This window comes from Pongo abelii, chromosome 4, assembly GCF_028885655.2.
Source record: "Pongo abelii isolate AG06213 chromosome 4, NHGRI_mPonAbe1-v2.0_pri, whole genome shotgun sequence".
Classification (NCBI taxonomy): domain Eukaryota; kingdom Metazoa; phylum Chordata; class Mammalia; order Primates; family Hominidae; genus Pongo; species Pongo abelii.
The window spans coordinates 139,940,462-139,965,460 of record NC_071989.2 but is presented as its reverse complement, the minus strand read 5'-3'; the positions used below and the strand labels follow the sequence as shown (position 1 = coordinate 139,965,460).

The following is a 24,999-nucleotide window of genomic DNA, read 5'->3' as shown; positions in this document are numbered from 1 at the left end:
TCATTGCTAAAGCATAGCAAGAGTGACCTTTACTCCAGTTTCCAGTAAGTTCCTTCCTCATCTCCATCTGAGATCACCTCAGCCTGGACTTCATTGTTTATATCACTTATCAGCATTTTGGTCAAAAGCATTCAACAAGTCTCTAGGAAGTTGCAAACTTTTCCACATCTTTTCTGTCTTTTTCTGAGTCCTCCAAACCATTCCAGCCTCTGCCCGTTACCCAGTTCCAAAGTCACTTCTACATTTTCAGATACCTTTGTAGCAGTGCCCCACTATTATTAATAATTTGTATTTGTATTATTGCACATATAATTATAGCAAAACTAGAAAACATAGGCAATGAGAAAAACTTCATCTGAAACTTTGTTGTGAAGAATAAGAATGATTTCTTTGTGGTAAATTCCTTGGGATAACATTGTGGAGCTAAAGGTTATGACATCCTTGTGGCTTGTGCTGTAGATTCCTATTTGATTTGGAAAAAGAGTTTTGGTGATTTTGATTTGCAGTATTAGTAAGCAGTGAATAAATTTTTATCACAGCCTCTGTAAAATGGATACTATGTGTGGATTTGGTTAGTATTTTAGAGTTGTTTTCATTTGCATTTTCTGTTTACTAGTGACTCTGTGTTCTGTGTACCTGTTAAGAATTGTCTGTTTTTATCTTTTGTTCATTTACTACTTGAAATAGTAATGCATTTCTGTGAGTACTGATACCTATTACAGGTATTATCTTTAATCGTATCACATTTGAAAATTATTTTCTGTTCATCTTTTTGTTGTATTCAAGTTTTAACTTGTATGTGCTAATATACTTCGGAATTAAATGTTATTTTCTTCTACAAGTGTGATACAATTCTCCTCTGTTTTCTTTTTTTCTAGGAAACATGTTTCTTAATTGCTTTCTTAGCTTTAAAGCTTTAATTAAACTGAAATTTATTTCAAGGAACAGTATAAACAATGATTGTTTTTTGCTAAAATGTATTTCTAAAATACTTTATTCACTTTAAGTATTGGTGTTTTATAGTATGTATCTTAAGATAGTGATTATACTTTTATTTCATGTAAACGTGGTCTGTATAAAGCCTTAGGCAACAGGCAAAATATTCCAAATTTCCAGGTAGTGTTACTTAATTTTTAATTATTTGTACTATTATCAGAATATATTTCATATTGAATTCATATACATATGAACATGTGTGTTGTTTTGCTCATTTATTTACTTATTTATTTAAACAGTTCAGAAACGATTGCCAGATGTTGGTATATCCTGCTTTCTGGATCTGTGCTTGTGAAAGGCTCCATGGTCTTGCCTCCTTGCAGGTACGTTTACATTTGCTGCTTAGTGCATGTGGCAGGCAAAGTTAATGTTAAACTATTTTGTATAGGATGTATATTTTCTTTCAGTAAGTGATACATCTTTTAAATATCTTTGCTTGTTGGCACCATTGGAAATACTTGGCAGGAATCAGTTAATCTTTTGTTATTTCTGAGGGTATAATCTGTAAGCTTACACCATGACATGATATCTTCTTCCTGTTTGAAAATTAGTTTTATGGGGCTGGGCACAGTGGCTAACACCTGTAATCCCAGCACTTTGGGAGACTGATGCGGGCGGATCACCTGAGGTCAGGAGTTTGAGACTAGTCTGACTAACGTGGAGAAACCCCATCTCTATTAAAATACAAAATTAGCTAGGTATGGTGGCGCATACCTGTAATTCCAGCTACTCAGGAGGCTGAGGCAGGAGACTCGCTTGAACCTGGGAGGTGGAGGTTGCCGTGAGCTGAGACCACGCCATTACACTCCAGCCTGGGCAACAAGAGTGAAACTCCGTCTCCAAAGAAAAAAAAATTAGTTTTATGTACGATTTGATCTGATTTATCTAATGGGTTTTTGATTCATTGCTATTATTGGGTGTAGAGAGGTGATATAATAGTTAAGACATTGGTTTTTGAAGTAAATCAACTAGATTAAAATTCTGATTCCATCACTAGTTATGTGACTTTGGACAAATTTTAGTTTTCTTGGCTGACAAATGGGAATAATAATGGTACCTACTTACGTATTGTCATGAGGTGTTAGGAAACTACTACAAATGCTCTCAACAGAAGTCTATAAGGGTTCACACTCTGGAGCCAGACTTTATGAGTTCATATCTGCTCTACTATTTCTTGGGCAGATTACTTCATTTCTTTGTGCCTTACTTTGCTCATTTTACAAATGAGCATAATAATTGCTCATTTGTAAAATGAGCATAATAATACAGCCTCTTTCATAGCATAGGCTAGTTCTGAGAAATAAATGACTTATTCTACATAAAGCTCTTAGAAGAGTACCTGGCTGTTAGAAGTAATCGTTAATTATTATAACTATTATAATAATTATAATAGTAATTATATATAGTAAAAGAGAAGGGTGGTAGAAAGAAGGTCAGTTGTGGAATTCTGTTAGTAATTATTAAGATTTTAGGGCCTCAACGTATGCTTTAGTGACATAAAAATGTAATTTTTAGTGACTTTTTTCCCATAATGTTGAGAAGAAATTTCTAGGCTTTTAAAGTAAGATTTCCAATTGTAGTTAATTTAGTGGCATAACTATTTAACATAAATATCAGGATATGGGACATCTCAATTTAAATATCATTTTAGAAGTCATGCCTTGACTCCTGAAACTTTACATCATTGGCCTTTGGTTAAACGAAATGTGCTAATTGACCAGTTGAATAACACATGTAGTTGACTGTGTTTATAAATATATAGTAGTTCTTGGTTTTTTTGAGCTTTTTGCCCATTGTTCCTTTTCCCTGTATTTGTGAGACTCACATTAATGAATTTGTATTGTTATTCCCTGAGAACTGAATATGCTGGATTGATATTGCCTATGGTTATATTTTAAGATTATTAGTATTTTTCTGTTGAACACTCCTGCTGTTCTGAATGGTCAAGAATTTGTTATGAGGACTTTTAATAGCCCTTAATCAACTGCAATAATTCACTACTAGTTTGTGATGAAGACAATGAAGTTTATCTTTTTAAGTAAATAATCAGAATGTTTGAGATTTTAGAAAAAGTCATAGTATGCATTAATGTAATCATAAACTTCACAGCAAACATGATTATGGAAGTTTAATCTTTATTCTAAAGAATAATACTGATTAGGGAATTGGTATCTTTTGTGTGAAAGATTTATAATAGGCTATTGTAGGTTCATTTTTAGGATTAGTGAGTTACTATAACAAATAAACTACCTGGAATAATGCTTAGCGTATATTAAGCATCAAATAATTTTTGGCTTCTTCAGTCAGAATACAGAAACCATACCATAATTGGAACAGGTGGAGTTTGATTTTTTTATTATTATGATTTTTTAAATTTGAGACAGGGTCGCTGTTGCCCAGGCTGGAGGGCAGTGGCACGATCTTGGCTCACTGCAACCTGCGCCTTCCGGGTTCAAGCAATTCTCCTGCCTCAGCCTTCCAAATAGCTGGGATTACAGGTGTGTGCCACCATGCCCAGCTAATTTTTGTATTTTTAATAGGGACAGGGTTTCACCATGTTGGCTAGACTGGTCTCAGGCTCCTGACCTCAAGTGATCTGCCCGCCTTGGGCATTACAGTGCTGGGATTACAGGCATGAGCCACTGCACCTGGCCTGAGCAGGTGAAGTTTAATTTTAAAATTAAACTAGTTCAAGGGATTAGCTACTAAGAAGGATAAAGCAGAATACCCTACAGCTGAGGGCGAGTTCCCAAGGACAAAACAAACTTGAAAGGGAGACAGACCCCTTCCTCACGACTAGAGTTGAGACTTTGTTGAAGAATGTTAGTTGCAGCCCAATAAATAGCAGAGACATTCACTGGGTTGCTCTGGGACACAGCTGGTCCACAGTCATCTGGTCAAGTCTGGCAGGAAGGGGAAGGGAACTGCTGACCAGGAGTGGCACATAGGAGACCCCCCTTACCAGGATGCAGATGGCCCCTAAAGCTGGGGTCAGGAAACAGAAGCCCTCCAATTGCAGAGGAAAGACTTTCTTACTGCAGTGTTCCTCTAGCACCCTCTGCTGACAAAGCTGTAACATTTTCAGCTAGCAAAGGAGAACATTTGCACAATTCACATCCTTATCACAAAGTAGGACAATAAAGGGTAGATTTGAAGCTGAGAGCCAGTATGTTTGTAGAGGCAGTAAATAACTGTCACAGTCCATTCCCCTTGCTGCTTGGCTTCCTTATGAATGCTTCTAAACACACTTGAAATTCCATTCAACAATCTGTGTCTACGTAACAAGACAAAACTATCCTTTATACAAATGAAGTTCTTACCCTCTCCCCCAAATAAGGAGACACACAACAACAATCATTGCTAGCTGTATTTGTATGTAATCTGTCATAGTGCCTCTGAATATTCTGTTAACTAAAGACTACCTTATAAAGTTTACCTTCAGTATCTTATACCGTATGTATAGTAAGCAAAGAGAAAATGTAAAAAGCTACTTACTACAGTCTTTGTTTCTATAATGGGACACAAGGCTATAGTTGATATCTTTGTCTTTCACTACCCATTCAGTATTTCTTGCCTTAACTAAAACTTCAGCTGTTCTGTGTCCTTTATTTTGTGGTTGGAACAAAACTTTAATTTTGATGTGTCTTCAACTGTCCTGCCTTTTTCTTGGTTGCTGTAGTTTTTCATTAACCTTTTTTTTTTTAAGACAGAGTCTTACTCTGTCACCTAGGCTGGAATGCAGTGATGTGATCCCAGCACACTGCAATCTCTGCCTCCCGGGTTCTGGCGATTCTCCTGCCTCAGTCTCCCAAGTAGCTGGGATTACAGGCATGCACCACCATGCCCGGCTAATTTTTGTACTTTTTGTGGAGACAGGGTACCATGTTGGCCAGGCTGGTCTCATAAACTCCTGACCTCAAGTGATCTGCCTGCCTTGGCCTCCCAGAGTGCTAGGATTACAGGTGTGAGCCACCTCACCTGGCTCTTTTCCATTAATCTTTATTGTTTTTGTTGTTGTTGTTGTTATTGTTGTTGTTTTTTAAGATGGAGTCTCACTCTGTTGCCCAGGCTGGAGTGCGGTGGCTCAGTCTCGGCTCACCTCAACCTCTGCCTCCCAGGTTCAAGTGATCCCTCTGCTTCAGCATCCCAAGTAGCTAGGACTGTAGGTGTGCGCCACCACATCCAGCTAATTTTTGTATTTTTAGTAGAGATGGGGTTTCACCATGTTGGCCAGGCTGGTCTCGACCTCCTGACCTCAAGTGATCCACCCGCGTTGGCCTCCCAAAGTGCTGGGATTACAGTGTGAGCCACCGCACCTGGCCCCATTAATCTTTAATAGTGGGCATGGCAATACTAACAGGAGCATAAGAGAATGGCGTGAGTTCCAGATGTAGTCTTTCTTGCCTACATTTTGTGCAGTAACCCATTTTTCCTCTGCTAATTGGAATCAGTCATGTGGGCCAGTGGACTAACCTCTTTTGCTGCCTGTTTGTTTAATGACTAGGTAGAAGTCTCTAGTTCAGTGGAACCATTGTTGTGTTTACTGGTAGAAGCAATACTCTTTTGTACACTAAGCCTCCAAACCAGCAGAGCTTAGAGTTGTTGGGAGGGGAAGCAAAAATTGTGTGAATGAGTTTATGAAAGGAAAATAAATCTCAGGTCCCCCAAATCACTAAGTCAAAGAGAAAAGTCAAGCTGGGAACAGCATCAAGCAAAACTGCTTCCATTTTATTCCTAAATAAGATAGCTACAAAAATTAAAAAAAAAAAAAAAGCTACATTGTTCTCTCATAATTTGTCCATAAGGAGATTCCTTGTGGACCTAAGATCTTTACTCTAAACAGACTGAGGGAGCAAACCCAGCAAGACCTGTCCAGATTTTTCTTGGCCTATGTAGCATTCCTTCCTTCCAGGTATGGGGCAGGACCCCTCTGGAATGAGGGTTTTCAAGGGAGAAAGGAGAGTAACATTTCTAGGTTTTATGGCTTGCTTTGGGGAAGAGGAGTTCTACTTTCTATGGCTCACCCTGGGAAAGAGGTTTCTGTTACTCACTTTAAGGGAAAAAGAGGGGCAAGAGAAGGTCAGAGACTTTGCCTTTGAGTCGTTTCAGTATCCTTTAAAGAACTCACCATGCCAAAGCACCATATTTTGGAGCATTGTTTTCTGAGTTCCAACAACTCCCTAGTTTTAGCTCTTTTACTGTGAAATATAATATGGGGGAAAGTGCAGATAACATAAATCTACATGTTAGTGAGTTACTATACATTGAATGTTTGTCTAATCACTACCCATATCAAGAAATTGAACATTGTCATTACCTAGAAGCAGCTTCCATGCCTTTTCTTAAATCTGCTCTCTTACTTTTCCTCAACACCAGTTTCCTGAATTTTAATCAGTCTTGTATGTCTGAAGAGTTTTGGCCTGTGGATATGTACACCTTAGTTGAGGGGTATTATAAGTAATACAGCTGTGAACACTTTTGTATATTAGATGCACATGTAGATACATTTCTGTTGTATATACTTAACAAGGAATTGTTGGCTCACAGTGTTTTAGGACTTCCTTTTAGTTCAGCTAAGAGCAGGGTCTTGTTACCCAGCCATGAAATACTAGGCTCACAGGCACTTTGAAGGATGAGAATAATGGAATTTATTGGGCAAAAAGGAAAAAGGGGAAACAAGAATTCTCTGCAAAACCAGTTTCTGCTAGTATGCTTCCCGCCTGGCAGATTGAATCCCAGGTACCATGCAGGAAGAGGAGGGGCCAGGCTCTTCCTCACAGCAAAGGGCACAGACTTCTGTGGCTCCACCCCTGTGTGTGCTTCTCCCAGTGCGCAGGCCAGTTAGAATATTTCTGGGAACCCCTTATACTTGACTGTCTCAACAGGGTGTGCCTACATTAAGCTTTGTTAATTCCAAGTTGCATTCCAAATTGATGCACTAATTTACACACCCACCAGTGGTGTGTGAGTTCCCATTGTTCCACATTCTAACCAACACTTAGTAATATAAGTCTTTTTACTTTAAAGTTTTTGGCTGCTTAATTTCAGTCATTCTTTTCAATTTTATAGTTTTGATTTGCATTTTAATGACTGCTGATGAATGCATTTTCATTAGAATGAGTTTTTTTTTGTTTTTTTTTTAGGATAGAGTCTTACTCTGTCACCCAGGCTGGAGTGCAGTGGCACAATTTTGGCCCACTGCAACCTCCACCTCCCAGGTTCAAGCAATTCTCCTGCCTCAGCCTCCCAAGTAGATGGGACCACAGGTGCGTGACACCACGCCCAACTAAATTTTGTATTTTTAGTAGAGACAGGGTTTCACCACTGCTGACCTCAAGTGATCCACCTGCCTTGGCTTCCCAAAGTGCTGGGATTAGAGGCCTGAGCCACTATACCCAGCCTAGAATGACGTTTTTTGTAAAGTGACTTCTCAGGTCTGTTCCTCATTTTCCTAATAAGTTGTCTTTTTGTTTTTGGGATGTAGAAATTTTTTATATATTCGGAATAAGAAACCTTGCTTGGTTATTTTTGTTGGAAATACTTTTCCCCACTCTGTCTTTTTCATTGTTGTATTCATTCTGTTAGTAATGTCTTTGGATGAACACGAGCTCTTAATTCTAATGTAGAAAAATTTGTCTTTTCTGTTTCTGAGGTTGTGAACCCCAAAAATCTGAGACAGGTCTCAGTTCATTTAGAAAGTTTATTTTGCCAAGGCTGAGGACGTGTGCTTGTGACACAGCCTCAGGAGGTCCTCATGACATGTGCTTAAGGTGGTCAGAGCACAATTTTGTTTTATACATTTTAGGGAGACATAAGACCTCAATCAACATATGTAAGATCAGCATTGGTTCAGTCTGGAAAGGCAGGACTACTTGAAACAGAGAGGGGGTTTCCAGGTCATAGGTAGATAAGAGACAAATGGTTCCTTTTTTTTGGGGGGGGGGGACGGAGTTTCGCTCTTGCCGCCCAGGCTGGGGTGCAATGGCGTGATCTCGGCTTACTGCACCCTCCACCTCATGGGTTCAAGCTATTCTCCTGCCTCAGCCTCCCCAGTAGCTGGGATTACAGGTGCCCGCCACCACACCCAGCTAATTTTTATATTTTTAGTACAGACGGGGTTTCACCATCTTGGCCAGGCTAGTCTCGAACTCGTGACCTCAGGTGATCCATCCACCTCGGCCTCCCAAAGTGCTGGGATTACAGGTGTGAGCCACTGTGCCCAGCTGGTTGCATTTTTTTTTTTTTTTTTTTTTTTTTTGAGTTTCTGATTAGCCCCTCCAAAGGAGGCAATCAGGTATGCATTTATCTCAGTGAGCAGAGGGGTGACTGAATAGAATGGGAGGCAGCTTTGCCCTAAGCAGTTTCCAGCTTGACTTTTCCCTTTAGCTTAGTGATTTGGGAGGCTCAAGATACTTTGCTTTCACAAGGTCATGGAGATATATATGTATGTATGTATGTATATATATATATATAATTTTTTTTTTCTTATTTTCTAGAACTTTTCTTGTTTTCCTTTCACAGTTAAATCTGTAGTCTACCTGGAATTGAGTTTTGAGTATGGTATAATGTTGCGTCGTTTTCCATAGGGATACCTAGATGTCCTTTTCTCACTCATTTAGTGCCACCTTTTATGTAAATCAAATATCCACATATGTGTGTGCCAGTTTAATTTTCATGTTTTTGATGAATAATGATGTTGAACACTTTTCCTTATGCCCTTATGCTTATTGGCCATTGCTTTCTGTTTTTTCTTTAATAAAGTATCTCTTTAAGTTTTGTGTGCCTGTTGTTAAACTCCTGTTATTACTGTAACTGTCCAGTGGATTCTTCCTGCCCACTTGTACAGACAAAACCAATTCACTGAGACCATGGCATTGTAATAAAGAGTTTAATTGACACAAGGCTGGCCACGCCATGTGGGAGATGGAGTTATTACTCAAATTCATCTCTCCCAAAATTTGGAGGTTAGGATTTTTTAAGGATAGTTTGGTGGGCCAGGGAATCTGGATTCTGGGTGAAGCCACAGGACTGGTCAGCGGGAGGTCTGTGGGTCCTGGTGGCCACTGATGAATCATCAGAAATGCTAAAAACCTGAAAAGACATCTCAAAAGGCCAATCTCAAGTTCTACAATAGCACTGTTACTTGCAGGAGTAATTGAGGGAGTTGCAAATCTTGTGACTTTTGGAATAATGACTGGTAATCATTTATGTCTACAGCTTAGCAGAATTCAGCTCCTCATCCTTGTAATCTGGTGGTCTTTCTTTCATTAGCTTTACAAAAGCGGTTTAGTTATCATTTAAACTATAAATGTTTCCCAAAGTTAGGGTGGCCAGGGCCAAGGAATGATTGAGGGCAGTTTAGAGGTTAAAGGCAAGATGGGTATTGGTTAGATCAGATCTCTTTCACTGTCGTAATTTTCTCATAGTTATAACTTTTGCAAAGGCAGTTTCATTATTATTCTATAAGAATCTTTCTACTTCCAGGATGCAAGCTATCTGTTAACCATTTTATCCCATTAATTTGACTTGCATTTTAATTTATTTTTAAAACTTTATTGAAGTATAACTGACATACACTAAACAGCACGATTTACAGTATGCAGTTTGATAAGCTTTGGCATATATAAACACATGTAAAACCACCAGTATTACAAAGATAATAAGCTCTATCACTAGAAAAAGTTTCCTCATGCCACTTTGTAAACTTTCCCTCTCATAGATCCCTGCTCCCTTCCTTGGTCCCAGGCCATTACTCATTTTTCGTCAATGTAGACTAGTTTACATGTTATAAAATTTTTGTGTAAGGTGAAACATACAGTATGTACTCTTTTCTCATTTAGCTTCTTGCACTCAGTAAAATTATTTTGAGGTTTATCCGTGTTATGTGTATCAATATTTCATTTCTTCTTAATGCAGTGTTCTCTCATGGATGTTAACAGGAAAACCAAACTCTGTAAAATATTTTAAAGAGATTTATTCTGAGCCAATATGAATAACCATGGCCAGGGGAAAACACAAATTCGGGAAGCCTTGAGTAAGTGGCCCTAAGGTGGTTGGGCTACAGTTTGGTTTTATACATTTCAGGGAGGCAGGAGTTAAGAGGCAAAGACACAAATCAGTATGTGGAAGGGATACAATTAGTTCAGCCCAAAAAGGCAGGATGTCTTGAAGCAGGGGGTTATAGATGTATAGGTGGATCCAGAGATCCTTAATTGGTTAAAGGAGTAAGGCTCTGTCGAAAATTTGGAATCAGCAGAAAGGGATGTTTAATTTAAGGATGCTATGTCCAAGTCAGTTACAATAAAATGACCCGTTCAGTGACATTGTTGGTCTGCAGGTGTGACTTAATCCTTGCCATGCATAGCCTTAGGTCTTATTTATAATTTGGCATCTTATTGCCACAAAGGGTCTGTTTTGTCAGTCTTATGATCTCTGTTTTAAAAAACAATGAATACTCATTAGTTGTGTCTAAACTCCACAATGGAGGGGATATAACAAGGCATGTCTGACCTCCCTTTCCATCATGGCTGGGAACTCAGTTTTCAAGGTTTCTCTGGGGTCCCCTTGGCCAAGAGGGGGTCCATTTAGTCGATTGGGGTTTAGGATTTTATTGTTAGTTTATATGAATGTTCCACTATTTGTTTAGCATTCAACTGCTGATGGACATTTGAGTTGTTGCCTGTTATTGACTATTTTGCAAAGAATGTTGTTATGGACATTTGTGTACAAGGTATATGGTCATATACTTCCATCTCTCTGCATAATATGTAGGAGTAGATGGCTAGATTTTGTAAGCGTTTATGTGAATACGTACTTTATATATTTTGAAAAATACCTAGTAATAAGTTATATGGTCGATGCATGTTTAACCTTTAAGAAAGTGCCTTACTCTTCTCCAAAGCTGTATCATTTTACATTCTCACCGGCAGTCTATGAGAGTTCATATCTTTTATGAAGTGTCTCTGAGCCTTTGACCCATTTTTGATAATAAAATTCTTATTTTGTGCTTCAAAAGTTCTGTATGTGCTTCAGAAGTTCTTGTATGCTATATATAAGTCCTTTAGCAGGGATATCATTTGCAAATATTTTCTCCCTGTCCGTGCATTGTATTTTCCCTCTTAATTGTGTTTCAAAGAGCAGAAGTACTTAATTTTGATGTTAAGTTTATCATTTTTTTTCCCCGAATGGACTGTGTTTTGGGGGTCATATGTAAAATCTGCTATTAACCCAAGGTTGCAAATAATTTTCTTAATTTTTTTTTCTGGAAGTTTTACAGTTTTAGCTTTTACTATGATCTGTTTAGGTGTGTGATCTATTTAAACCAATTTTTGTATATGATATGAGGTGTGGATCTAATTTTATCTTTTTGCCTGTGCATCCTCAATTGTTCCAGCACCATTTGTTGATGAAAATATTTTTTCTCTTCTGGATTGCCTTTGCACCTTTATTAGAATTTAATTGACGGTGTATTTGTGGGTATATTTCCCAGCTTTTTGTTTCACTTATTTTTCTATCTTGATGCCATACCACATTACCCTGATTACTGTAGCTTTATAATAAATCATGAAATCAGGTGGTATGTGTTACCTGCATCCATATAAGAGACCACCTGAGCAGGCTTAGTGTGAGCAACAAGGCTGTTTATTCACTTGGGTGCAGGTAGGCTGAGTCTGGGAAAGGAGTCAGTGAGGGGTGGTGGGATTATCATTGGTTCTTACAGGTTTGGGATAGGTGGTGGAGTTAGGAGCAATTTTTTGCCGGCAGTGGATGGATATTACAAAGTACATTCTCAAGGGCTGGGAGGATGTTACAAAATACATTCACAAGGGTGGGGAGGATGTTACAAAGTAACATACTTTCACAAGGGCAGGGAGGGTATATTGTCACAAGGGTTGTGGGGGAGGAATGTTACAAAGTACATTCACAAGGGCAGGCAGGAATGTTACAAACTACATTTGCAAGGATGGGGAATATCACAAAGTACATTATCACAAGGGGGAATGTCACCATGGCTTGACCATGTTGTGCCCAGCTCAGAGGACCTTACATTCCTGTCTTTTTATGTTAATAATGAAGAAATAAAATGGAAAAGAGTAGTGAAAACTTGGGGTGAAAATTTTGGGGGCAGTATGGAGGGATGATGGGTGAGGTTTCTCAGGGCTGCTTCGAGCTGGATTAGGGGCGGCACGGGAACCTAAAGTGGGAGAGATTAGACTGAAGTAAGATGTTGGGGTAAGGGTGATATTGTAGAGTTCTTAAAAGCAGCATTTGTTGTATAGAGTGATTAGTGATAACCTGGTTGCAGTTTCGTAGGAATCGAGAGATTAATCAGAAGACCTAAGGCCTGAGTAAGAAGAGAAGGAGGAAGATAGGTATTAGAGGACTAACCATTGGAAGAAGCCAGGATACCCAGTTAGAGAGTAGCCAGGTGGGTCCAGTGTAACTAGTTGCCTGATTAGTGAGTTTTTGAGCTCTGTCTTTGAGTTTTTTGATGTTATATACCAAGCCAGATTAAGTAAAAACAACACTCTTCATTAAGAAATATACAGAGTCCTCCTTTTTCAGCAGTGAGTAAATCAAGGCCTCGGCAGTTCTAGAGGACAGCTGCAGCTAAAGAGTCAACCTGGGCTTGGAGGACAGGTAAAGTTTGTGATATATCTGTAATGCTAGCAGAGAAGTCATTGGAGAGGCTGTGGAATATTGTGACAGAGGTTGAGATGCCTGCTATTCCAGTTCCAAGTCTAGTAGTGGAGGCAGAAAGTCCTAGACCCACAAGTAAAGGGATTAGTGGGATGACTCTTTTTGTCGTGTTGGTGTCATGAGGGAGACAGGCAGTTGTTGGTTCCCATCTGCAAGCTGGATTTTGGGGGTAAGGAAGACTAGAGTACATGTGCCCTTCCAGTTGGCAGGTAGGCACATGTGGGTGGAAGAGGCACATAAAAAGAAGAGACCTTGTGTCAGTCAGAACTGGAAATGTAAAGTGAAAAGGTGAGAGGGTGTACTGAAAGAGGAGCCCTGCACCCCAAATCCTAGATATCCAGCAAGGGCAGCAGCCGTTAGAGGTTGTAATGGGAACTGATGTTGCAACTGCGTAGAGGGTAGAGGGAGAGGTTCTGTTCTCATGGTGTATGAGAAAGCGCATAGTGTCTGTGAATAACCTTTCACTGCTATTCATCCTGAGAGGTGACAGCGTGCTGGCGGCCCTTGCTCGCTCTCACCGCCTCCTCGGCCTCGGAGTCTGCTCTGGCCACGCTTGAGGAGCCATTCAGCCCTCCGCTGCACTGTGGGAGCCCATCTCTGGGCTGGCAGAGGCTGGAGCCGGCTTCTTCTGCTTGTAGGGAGCTGTGGAGGGAGAGGTGTGGGCGGGAACAGGGGCTGCGCTCAGCGCTCGCGGGCCAGCGCGAGTTCCGGGTGGACGTGGGCTCGGTGGGCCCCGCACTCCGAGTGACCCGCCGGCGCTGCCGGCCCCGGGCAGTGAGGGGCTTAGCACCCGTGCCAGCAGCTGTGGAGGAGGCGCCGGGTCCCCCAGCACTGCTGACCTGCCCATGCCACGCTCGAATTCTCACCGGGCCTCAGCCGCCTCTCCATGGGGCAGAGCTCGGGACCTGCAGCCCGCCATGCCCGAGCCCCCCACCGTGGGCTCCTGAGCAGCCGAGCCTCCCCAATGGGTGCCGCCCCCTGCTCCACGGTGCCCGGTCCCATCGACCACCCAAGGGCTGAGGAGTGCAGGTGCCCAGTGTGGGACTGGCGGGCAGCTCCGCCCGCTGCCCTGGTGCGGGGTCCACTAGGCGAAGCCAGCTGGGCTCCTGAGTCAGGTGGGGTCTTGGAGAACTTTTATGTCTAGCTAGAGGATTGTAAATGCACCAATCAGCACTCTGTGTCTAGCTCAGGGATTGTATGTGCGCCAGTCAGCACTCTGTATCTAGCTAATCTGGTGGGGACTTGGAGAACTTTTATGTCTAGCTAAAGGATTGTAAATGCACCATTCAGCACTCTGTGTCTAGCTAAAGGTTTGTAAATGCGCAAGTCAGTGCTCTGTGTCTAGCTAATCTAGTGGGGACTTGGAGAACTTTTTTGTCTAGCTAAAGGATTATAAATGCACCAGTCAGCACCCTGTATCTAGCTCAAGGTTTGTAAACGCACCAATCAGTGCTCTGTGTCTATCTAGTCTAGTGGGGACTTGGAGAACTTTTGTGTCTAGCTAGAGGATTGTAAATGCACCAATCAGCACTCTGCGTCTAGCTCAGGGATTGTAAATGTACCAATCAGCACCCTGTCAAAACGGACCAGTCAGCTCTCTGTAAAATGGATCAATCAGCAGGATGTGGGTGGGGACAGATAAGGGAATAAAAGCAGGCTGTCCCAGCCAGCAGGCAACCTGCTGGTGTCCCCTTCCACACTGTGGAAGCTTTGTTCTTTTGCTTTTTGCAATAAATCTTGCTGCTGCTCACTCTTTGGGTCCACACTGCCTTTATGAGCTGTAACGCTCACCGGGAAGGTCTGCAGCTTCACTCCTGAGGCCAGCGAGACCATGAACCCACCAGGAGGAATGAACAGCTCCGGACGGGAGGAGCGAACAACTCCAGAGACGTGCTGCCCTAAGAGCTGTAACACTCACCGCGAAGGTCTGCAGCTTCACTCCTGAAGCCAGCGAGACCACGAACCCACCGGAAGGAAGAAACTCCGAACACATCCGAACATCAGAAGGAACAAACTCTGGACACACCACCTTTAAGAACTGTAACACTCACCACGAGGGTCCACGGCTTCATTCTTGAAGTCAGTGAGACCAAGAACCCACCAATTTCGGACAAAATGGGGCTGGATATAAGCAAGCAAGAGGAGGTGCTGGGCAGAGAGTCAGATGAGCAGGGGGAGCGAAGCCAAGGATGGAGTGAGATGCAGAGTAGGTGTCTTCTTAAACAATAGTGACTGCTAATGTTTTTTAGTTTGTCAATAATGATAGAGGGCTTATCAGTAATGCAAAGTTGGAATGCTCCCATCTGTTTGTTAATGTGTGTGACGGGGTTCTGGAGATAAAGAATAAAGGAACATTTGGACTGTGGAAGTTTGTCTAAAGGGATTCCAGTAGGCTGTTGTTGGAAGATGCATAAAGGAGTGGCAACAGGGATAGTTGTTTGTGTGGTTAGGGGACCAAATATGGGGGGGTGGAATTGACATAAGGAGAAAGGTGCTGTAAGTAGATGCGGAGTAGTGTGTGGCAGCTTGTTGGTGCAAAATGTCTGGGGAGTTCTCACCAAATCTGTCTAGAAAGTAAAGAAGTTCCTCAGGCAGGTAAAGATGAGGGCTGTTAAAGGAGGTTCGGAGGTGCCGGGAGACAAGAGAGGTAGCCCAGTCGGCATGTAGAGTGGGGACAGCTGTGTAAGAGCAGGAAGAAAGGGAAACACATAGCCAACAATTCTTTGCTAGAGAAGGATTGGAGGCAGTGAGGAGAGAGTGGGTGCAATTGATAGTATGCTGGAGGTAACTAGGGAGGGTAGAGAGTGACTGGAGAATAGGGGCAGGGATAAGAGTGAGTAGAAAAGTTTAAAAAAAGGACTTCATCAGGATAGAAGAATTGGAGTGTACTTGCCACTGAAGATCTTCTATCCACTCCAAGAGAGAGTTAAGGTTGGCGGTTTGAGGTAAAACCAGGAGATAATCAGTTACGATGGTTTGGAGGAAAAGTGTAAACAAGGGCAGGGCGTTTACGAGTAGTTGAGAATGGTGGATAGGAGTATAACTAGACAGAAGATAGTAGGGATGACAAGTTTTTGGGGTACAGTCCAAGTAGTGGGGGTGACTGTAAAGCCATGTTGCAAAAAGTAGGGTAAGGATGAATAGACCTAATAGGATGAAAGGATGTATTAGGCTCATAAAGGTTATTACTGTTCTTCAGAAATGCGAGTGAGTTTAAGGGAAGTAGGAGAGAGTACTTGTGACTTCCAAGAGGAAGAGGCGAGATCAGGCTGGCTGTCCAATGGACACAACTTTATTCCAGAGCAGTGAACCCAGTGGGGAGGGTCCTGCAGGTGGACAGCAGTTAGGGTACTATAGATGACTAAGTAGGATCTGGTCCATCAAGGTTATAGAGTTTGAGGGGTCAGATTCTTAACAAGAACTGATCATCTAGCTAGGGTGTCTTCATATGGCTGGGAATCTAGAGTAGGCAAGAGAAGATTAGCAGCCTGGCGAATTTCCTGTCTGGCCTGCTGGAGGACTGGAAGATAGCCGCCTAGAGGGCTGGTGTCTGGCACGAGGTTGGGGCCCAACAAGAAGGTACATCCATATAAAAGTTCAAATGGACTATACCCTGTAGCTTCTTGAGGACAGGCTCTAATTCTAAGGAGGGCAGATGGTAAAAGTACTGTCCAGTCTTTTTTAAGTTGGAGGCTGAGTTTGGTGAAGTATGTTTTTAAAAGACTATTAGTTCTTTCTACCATTCCTGAAGATTTAGGATGGTAAGGGGGAATGAAGGTTCCACTGGATGCCAAAGGCCTGGGAGACTGCTTGAGGGACCTGACTAATGAAGGCCGGTCCGTTATCGGACTGTATAGAGGTGGGAAGGTCAAACCGAGAAATTATGTCTGACAGAAAGGAAGAAATGACTGTGGTGGCCTTCTCAGACCCTGTGGGAAAGACCTCTACCCATCCAGTGAATGTATCTACCCAGACCAAAATGTATCTTAGTTTTTTGACTTGGGGCATATGGGTAAAGTCAATCTGCCAGTCTTGTGTGGGGGCAGATCCTCGAGCTTGATGTATCAGAAAGGGAGGGGGCCTGGTACAGTAGCAGATGGAACACTGAGAAAGAATTTCCTTGAGGATGGATTTCCATGATGGAAAAGAAATGAGAGGTTCTAAGAGATGGGCCATTGGCTTGTAACCCACGTGAAAAAGGTCATGAAAGGATGATAAGATAGAATGAGCCTGTGAGGCAGGAGGGAGGAATTTTCCTTGATCCAAGAACCATTTGCCTTGAGTAGGAAGGGATTGATAGGTAATAGTTTCAGTGGGAGAATAGGTGGGAGTGATAAATAAGAAGGAAAAAAACTGGTCGTGAGGGACAGATGTGGGAATACTAGCTGCTTCTTTTGCTGCATTATCTGCATAAGTGTTGCCTTGAGCAGTGGGATCTGGTGACCTTTGATGCCCCTTGCAGTGAATGACTCTGGCTTCCTTGGGCAGTAGAGCAGTCTTAAGGAGGATTTTTATTTAGGAAGCGTTGATGATGGAGGACTCGTGTGTGGTGAGAAAACCTCTTTCTGCCCATATAACAGCATGGTGATGTAGGATGTGGAAGGCATACTTGGAATTAGTGTAGATATTGACATGTACTCCCTTTGCAAGGGTGAGAGCCCGGGTTAAAGCAATAAGTTCGTCACGTTGAGAGGTAGTGGAAGTGGGCAGGGCAGTAACTTCAGTGACAGATGTGGAAGACACTACAGCATATAGCCTGCCCTTGTCGGTGACTGACGATTGGGCCTTGAAGAACTACCATCAGTAAACCAAGTGTGGTCTGGATTAGGAACAGGAAAGAGGGAAATATGGGGAAATGGGGAGAATGCCATATGGATTAGAGAGATACAGTCATGAGGTTCAGGTTTGGTGCTAGGTATAAGGTGAGAGGCCGGATTGAAGTCTGTGCCAGGAATAATGGTAATTGTGGGAGTTTCAATGAATAGTGAGCACAGTTGAAGGAGTCGGGCAGAAAGTATATGCTTCAAGTGTGAGGAGGAAAATAGATTTTGAAAGTTATGAGAGTTGTAGAGAGTAAGTGGGGAGTGGTTTGTGATCTTGAGGGCCTCTAGAAGTATTGAAGTGGTGGCTGCCACTGCACGTAGACATGAGGGCCAGCCTAGAACTGTGAGGTTAAGTTGTTTGGATAGGAAGGCTACAGGTCGTGGGCCTGATTCCTGTGTAAGAGAACTCCGACCGCACAGCCTTGTTTTTCAGCCATATGTAAGAAGAAGGATTGGGATGAGTTAGGGAGTGCTAATGTGGGAGCTGTTTCTAGGGCTGTCTTTAAGGAACGAGAAGAAGAATGGGGAAAGAACTTAGGGTCTATGGGGTCAGTCAGGTTTCCCTTTGTGAGTTTATGTAGTGGTTTAGTTAGGATGGCAAAACCTGGTATCCAAAGGCAAAAGTATGCAACCGTGCCTAGGAAGGAAAGGAGTTGTTGCTTTGTAGAAGGGGTTGGGGTTTTGGAGATTAGCTGGACACAGTTAGCGGGGAGAGCACTTGTGTTTTGATGAAAGACTATGCCAAGATAGGTAACGGATGGGGAAGAAATCTGGGCTTTAGAGGGGGGTACGTGATACTCCTTTGAGAATAGATATTGAAGGAGCAGGAGGGTGTCCTGTTGGGAAGATTCGTAAGAGGGGCTGCAGAGGAGAAGGTCGTCCATATATTGAATAAAGTGAGAAACAGATGGACGGAAAGAAAGTAGATCAAGAGAAAGAGCTTGACTAAAGTAATGGGGGCTGTCTCTGAAGCCTTGGCAGTAAAGTCCATGTGGGTTGCTGAGATTGGTGGCTGTCAGGGTCAATCCATGTGAAAGTGAAAAGAGGTTGGAATGAGGGGTGCAAAGGAATAGTGAAGAAAGCATCTTTGAAGTCGAGGACAGAATAATGAGTTGTGGAGGGAGGTATGGAGGATAGGAGAGTATATGGGTTTGGCACCACAGGCTGGATAGGTAAGACAATTTGGTTAATAAAGCGAAGATCCTGAACCAAACTGTAAGATTTGTCTGGTTTCTGGACAGGTAGGATAGGGGAATTGTAAGGAGAATTTGTGGGCTTTAAAAGGCCATGCTGTAACAGGTGAGTGATAACAGGCTTTAGTCCTCTTAAAGCCTGTTGTGGGATGGGGTACTGGCATTGAGTGGGGTAAGGGTGATTAGGTTTTAATGGGATGGTAAGGGGTGCCTGATTGGTCGCCAAGGAGGGAGTAGAGGTATCCCATACTTTTGGATTAAGGTAGGGAGACACGAGAGGAGGATTCAAAGGAGGCCTTGAATCGGGTAAAAGGGCAGCAATGAGGTGTGGCTGTAGTCCAGGAATAGTCAGGGAAAGAGATAATTTAGTTAAAATATCTCGGCCTAATAAGGGAACTGGGCAGGTGGGGATAACTAAAAAAGAGTGCATAAAAGAATGTTATCCAAGTTAGCATCAGAGTTGGGGAGTTTTAAGGGGTCTTGAAGCCTGGCTGTCAATACCCACAACAGTTACGGGGGCAAGGAAAACAGGCCCTTGAAAAGAAGGTAATTTGGAGTGGGTAGCCCCCGTATTGATTAAACAGGGAATGGACTTACCCTCCACTGTAAGAGTTACCCGAAGCTCGGCATCCATGATGGTCCAGGGGGCTTCCAAGGCGATCGGGCAGCGTCAGTCTTCAGCCGCTAAGCCGAGGAGATCTGGGAAGGAGTTGGCCAAGGAACATGGGGTTTGAGCTCCAGGAGCTTTAGGAGCAGCAGCAATGTGAATTGGACAATCTGACTTCCAGTGGGCTCCCACACAGACAGGGCACAGCTTAGGAGGAATCCCGGGCTGCGGGCATTCTGAGGCCCAGTGGCCAGGCTTTTGGCATTTGAAGCAAGGTCCATGAGGAGATTTTGATGGAGCCCATGGGAGCTGTGGCTTGGATGTTCTGAAGGTTTTGTATGCTGGAGACATGGTTGTGGGTTGTCTTACAGTGAAGGCAAGTAGCTGTAATTTAGAGATACGTTGCTGCTTGGTGGCTTCTTTTCTGTTATTGAACACCTTGAAGGTGAGGTTGTTTAAATACTGTTGTGGGGTTTAAGGGCCAGAATCCAACTTCTGGAATTTTTTCCTAATGTCAGGAGTGGATTGGGTGATAAAATGCATATTAAGGATAAGGCGGCCTTCTGGCCCCTCTGGGTCTAGGGCTGTAAAATGTCTAAGGGTAGCTGCTAAGTGGGCCATGAACTGGGCTGGGTTTTCATCTTTACCATGGGTAGTTTCCTTTAGCCTGTCATAATTAACAGCTTTGTATGCTGCCTTTTTGAGCCACTTGACTAGGCAGGAGGCCATGTAATCTTGCCTAGCTATACCTGGGGAGTCCGTCTGGTATTGCCAATGGGAATGCTCTCGGGGAACTGCCCTGGTGCCCTCTTGGAAGCCTGGTTCATGAAGCTGGCGGGTATCTGCGTAGGACTGGGCTGGAAAGTAAACTCTTTCTTGTTCATCTGGGGAGAGGGTAGAGGTCAGGACGACCTCTCCATTTAAATGGAGTGACTCCATTTAAGTCACTCCAGGTTAAATTGTAGGACTGAGTTAGATATTGGAATTCCTGTATATGTTTAGTGGAGTCTGATGAGAAAGACCGTAAACGCTGGCTGATTTGGGAAAGGTCTGATAGAGAAAAGGGGACACGTACCCTGACGATGCCTTCAGCTCCAGGCACCTCTGTAAGAGGAAATTGTTGGGCGGATAGGGGAGAGCTAATTGCTAAACGAAACTGTAGGCCAGACCAGGTGTGAGGAGGGGAGGTAATAGAAGGGTCGTAGGGTGGGGGAGCAGAGGCTGCAGAAGAATTGGGACCCGATTCAGCCTGGCAAGGAGTGGCCAGGGGAGAAGGAGAGAGGTCAGAGGGGTCAGTGGAAAAGGAGGATTCAGAGGACTCTGAGCTTGGAGTGGAGACTGAAAGGAGCAGATGGGAGAGAAAGAAGGAAAATCTGGGACGAGTCGCATTGGGAGCAGAGACTAGGGAGGGAGCGAAGTGTAAAAAATGCCTGGATGTAAGGCACCTCGGACCATTTGTGCAATTTTTGACAAAAATTATCTAGGTTTTGTAAGAAGACAAATCAAAAGTGCCATTTTCTGGCCACTTGGAACTATTGTTGAGTTTGTATTGGGGCCAAGTGGTATTACAGAAGAAAATAAGACGTTTAGGTTTTAGGTCAGGTGTTAGTTGAAGGGGTTTTAGGTTTTTAAGAAAACAGGCTAAGAGGAAAGAGGGAGGAATGGATGGTGGAAGGTTGCCCATAGTGGAGAAGGTAAGTTTAAGGACGAAGGTAGAGACATGGAGAAATGGAGGTGGGCAGCTACCAGGCTTCCAGTAGGCGTCCCTGACTGAGTCCTGGGCTGTAATGTGGGTGAGCAGCCAAATCAGGCATGAGCAGCCAAAGCAGGCATCCCCACAGTTGGCCTGCCACCAAGGGAATGTGGGTGAATGATCAAGGCAGGCGTCCCTGTGGTGATCAGACACCAAGGGAAGACTGTCTTCCTAAGTCAGTAACCGACGTCAGAGTTTTTGAATGCTTGGATAAAGTGTGTCTCCTTTTTGTCTCTATCAGGAAGGGAGAGAAACTGAAATTGAAAGGAGAGAGATTGAAGGGAGGCGAGAGAGGTTAGGTAGAGAGCAAAAAAACCGCTTACCTGAGTGTGAAGAACCGCTTACCGATTGAAATTGGTGAGATGGTCCTTGGACTGGCTGGTCTGATGACCCAGGGTCATAGGTGGATCTCCTCATGGAGGGAGCGTGAGGACAGGACACTGGTCTCCCGAAGGAGTTCCTCTGTCCTGGGTGTTTGGCACCAAATGTTACGCACGTCCATATAAGTGACCACCTGAACAGGCTTAGTTTGAGCAACAAAGCTGTTTATTCACTTGGATGCAAGTGAGCTGAGTCCAAGAAAGGAGTCAGCGAAAGGTGGTGGGATTATCATTGGTTCTTATAGGTTTGAGGTAGGCGGTGGTGTTAGGAGCAATTTTTTGCAGGCAGGGGATGGATATTACCAAGTACATTCTCAAGGGCTGGGAGGATGTTACAAAGTACATTCACAAGGGCCGGGAGGGTGTATTGTCACAAGGGCAGGGAGGAATGTTACAAAGTACATTCACAAGGGTACATTATCACGGTCGGGGGACGGGGGGAGGGGGTGGCAGGAATGTCACGATGGCTTGACCATGGTGCCGCCAGCTCAGAGGACTTTACAGTATGGATCCTCCAACTTCATAAAAATTGTTTTGGTTATTTGTTTTCGTATGTTCTTTGCAGTTCCATATGATTTCTAGCATCAGTTTGTTAATTAAAAACAAAAACACCTGCTGGGGTTTTGATTGGGAATGCACTGAATCTATAAACCAGTTTAGGGAGAAGTGAACATCTTAATAGTTGATTCTTTTAAACCATGAATGAGGTACATCACTCCATTTATTTAGGTTTTTAATTTCTCTCAATGATGTTTTGCAGTTTTCAGTGTAGAGATATTGTATATGCTGATCTTACATCTCGCAACCTTATTAAGTCACTTATTCTAATTGCTGTTTTATATATTTTTTAGTATTTTTGTACGGAAGTGATCTTGTCATCTGTGAATAAACAGCTTCACTTCTTATTTTTGAATAAGAATTTTTGAATTCAGATCTTATTTTGATCTGAATGCCTTTTATTTCTTTTTCCTTGTTGTACTAGGGGAAAACTATAGTACCTTGTTGTGACAGAGTGGAGCAAACTTCCTTGTTGTCAATCTATTAATAAAAAGTAGTTGGGGGCCGGGCATGGTGGCTTACACCTGTAATCCCAGCACTTTGGGAGGCCAAGGCAGGTGGATCACCTGAAGTCAGGAGTTCGAGACCAGCCTGGCCAACGTGGTGAAATCCCGGCTCTACTAAAAATATAAAAATTAGCCCGGTGTGGTGGCATGTACCTGTAATCCCACCTACTCGGGAGGCTGAGGCATGAGAATTGCTTGAACCTGGGAGGCAGAGGTTGCAGTGAGTGGAGATTGCACCACTGCACTCCAGCCTGGGTGACAGAACCAGACTCCCTCTCAAAAAAAAAAAAAAAAAAAAAGTAGTTGGGGATGAAGACGTGGGGAGTTGGAAGTGTTCATTCAGTTTTTCACCAACTGTAATCTTAGCTCTAAATTTTTCATAGATGACCTTTATCTGGTTCATAGATGACTTTTATCTGGTTGCCCCTCTGTAATCTGTACTTTCCACACCTTCTTCATCAGACAACCACTGTTTGGCTTTCTGGAGAGAGAGTATTTTACATATAGAGAGAGTATTTTACTTAAAATTTAATTTTCTGCTATTTTATGTAAATGGAATATGTTGTACAGTTTTTTTAATCTAGTTTTTTCATTTAGCATAATGTTTTTACAGCTCACCCATGTTTTAGCACATATCAATTCTAGCATGTCCATTTTTAAAAAAAATGCTACAGTGTCTTTGATTCTTTGTTGATACTGCATTTTGTCTATCCATTTAGAAGATTTAAAAAATTGAAAATTTTAGTTGTTTTAATTTGGGGCTGTCACAAAAATGCTTCTGTCAAAATTTATATAAAAGTCTTTATATGGCCATATGTTTTCACTTCTTTATTATAGATATGCAGGAGTAGAATTGCTGTGTTATGTAAGTACATGTTTAACTTCTTGGGAAAAGACCAAATTGTTTATAAAATAACTGTACCATTTTACATTCTGACCACCACTTGGTATTGACAATCTTTTATATTATTTGCCATTCTGGTGTATATTTAACAGTGTCTTACTGTGACTTTAATTTATAGTTCAGTAGTGATGAGTGATGTAGGGGGTCTTTTTATGTGCTTACTAGACATTCCTGTATCTTCTTTGGTGAAATGCCTATTCAGACATTTTCTCCATTTTTAAATTGTACTGTCTTATCAAATTGTAAGAATGTATCTATTTTGGATCCAAGTTCTATGTCATATGTATGGTTTTCATATATTTTCTCTCAGTCTGTGGCTTTTTTTTTTTTTTTTTTTGAGACGGAGTCTTGCTCTGCTCCGCAGGTTGGAGTACAGTGACATGATCTCAGCTTACTGCAACCTCTGCCTCCCGGGGTCAAGCAATTCTCCCGCCTCAGCCTCCCAAGTAGCTGGGATTGCAAATGCCCACTACTATGCCTGGCTAATTTTTGTGTTTTTAGTAGAGATGGGGGTTGCACCACGTTGGCCAGGCTGGCCTCAAACTCCTGACCTCAAGTGATCTGCCCACCTCAGCCTCCCAAAGTGCTGGGATTACAGGCGTGTGCCACCATGCCCAACCAGTCTGGTGACTTCTTAATAGTGTCTTTTGAAGCATAAAACTTTGATATTGATGATATCTAATTTAAGGTTTATTTTTGAGAATAGAGCTTTTGGTGTCATAGCTAAGAAATCTTCAGCCTCACGATTATTTAATCTTACAGTTTTTTCTAGAAGTTTTAAAATTTAGTTCTTACATTTTGGTCTGTGATCACAATGTGATCCATTGTGAGTTAATTTTGTTTGTATATATGTATTTTTGCATATGGATATTTGCACATTCATTTTACCTAGCACGGTTTATTGAAAAGGCTGTTTTTCTCCCCATTGAATTGCCTTGGTACCTTTGTTGAAAATCAGTTAACCATAAATATGTGTGTTTGTTTTCTGGACCATTTGTTCTGTCTCATTTAACTATTTTTCTGTCTTGGTACCAATCCTGACTGTCTTGATTATTGTAGCTTTATTGTAACTTCAAATCCAGTAAGTCTTACAACTTTGTTCATTTTTATAATGGCTTTGGCTATTTTAGGTTTTTGTATATTCATATACATTTAAGGATTTGCTTGTCAATTTATACTGTAAAGTCTGTTGGGGTTTTGATAGGAAATGATTTGAATCTATAGATTAATTTGGGGACAATTGCAGTCTTAACTATATTGTGTCTCCAGCCTATGAGCATGGCTTGCTTCTGCATATATTTATCTTTTATTTCTTTCAGCAATATTTTGTATTTTTCAGTGTATAAGTCTTATACTTTTGTTAAATCATTTCCAAATATTTTATTCTTCTTAATAGGATTATGAATGGAATTGTATCTTAATTTCATTTTCATTTTATTCATTGCTAGTATATAGAAATACAGTTGGTTTTTGCATATAGATCTTATATCCTGTGACCTTGATATAATCTTTTATTAGATCTAGTAGTTTATATTTGTAGATTCCTTAGAATTTTCTACATACGGGATCAGTCTACTAT

At 42.1% G+C, this 24,999-nt stretch overlaps 1 protein-coding gene across 21 annotated transcripts in view; it reads left to right on the top strand.

Moving 5' to 3' along the window:
* RAPGEF6 (Rap guanine nucleotide exchange factor 6) overlaps positions 1-24,999 on the top strand; it is a 211,165-nt gene that overhangs the window by 40,787 nt on the left and 145,379 nt on the right. For 12 of the 21 annotated variants that reach the window (XM_024247559.3, XM_054555909.2, XM_024247558.3 and 9 more), the window contains one exon: positions 1,236-1,319. In XM_024247559.3, the coding sequence (XP_024103327.1) occupies positions 1,236-1,319 (84 nt within the window). Of the gene's footprint in view, positions 1-1,235; positions 1,320-7,139; positions 7,263-24,999 lie in introns of those variants that run through there. The other 9 variants (XM_063724471.1, XM_054555899.2, XM_054555900.2 and 6 more) reach the window with 1 other exon arrangement.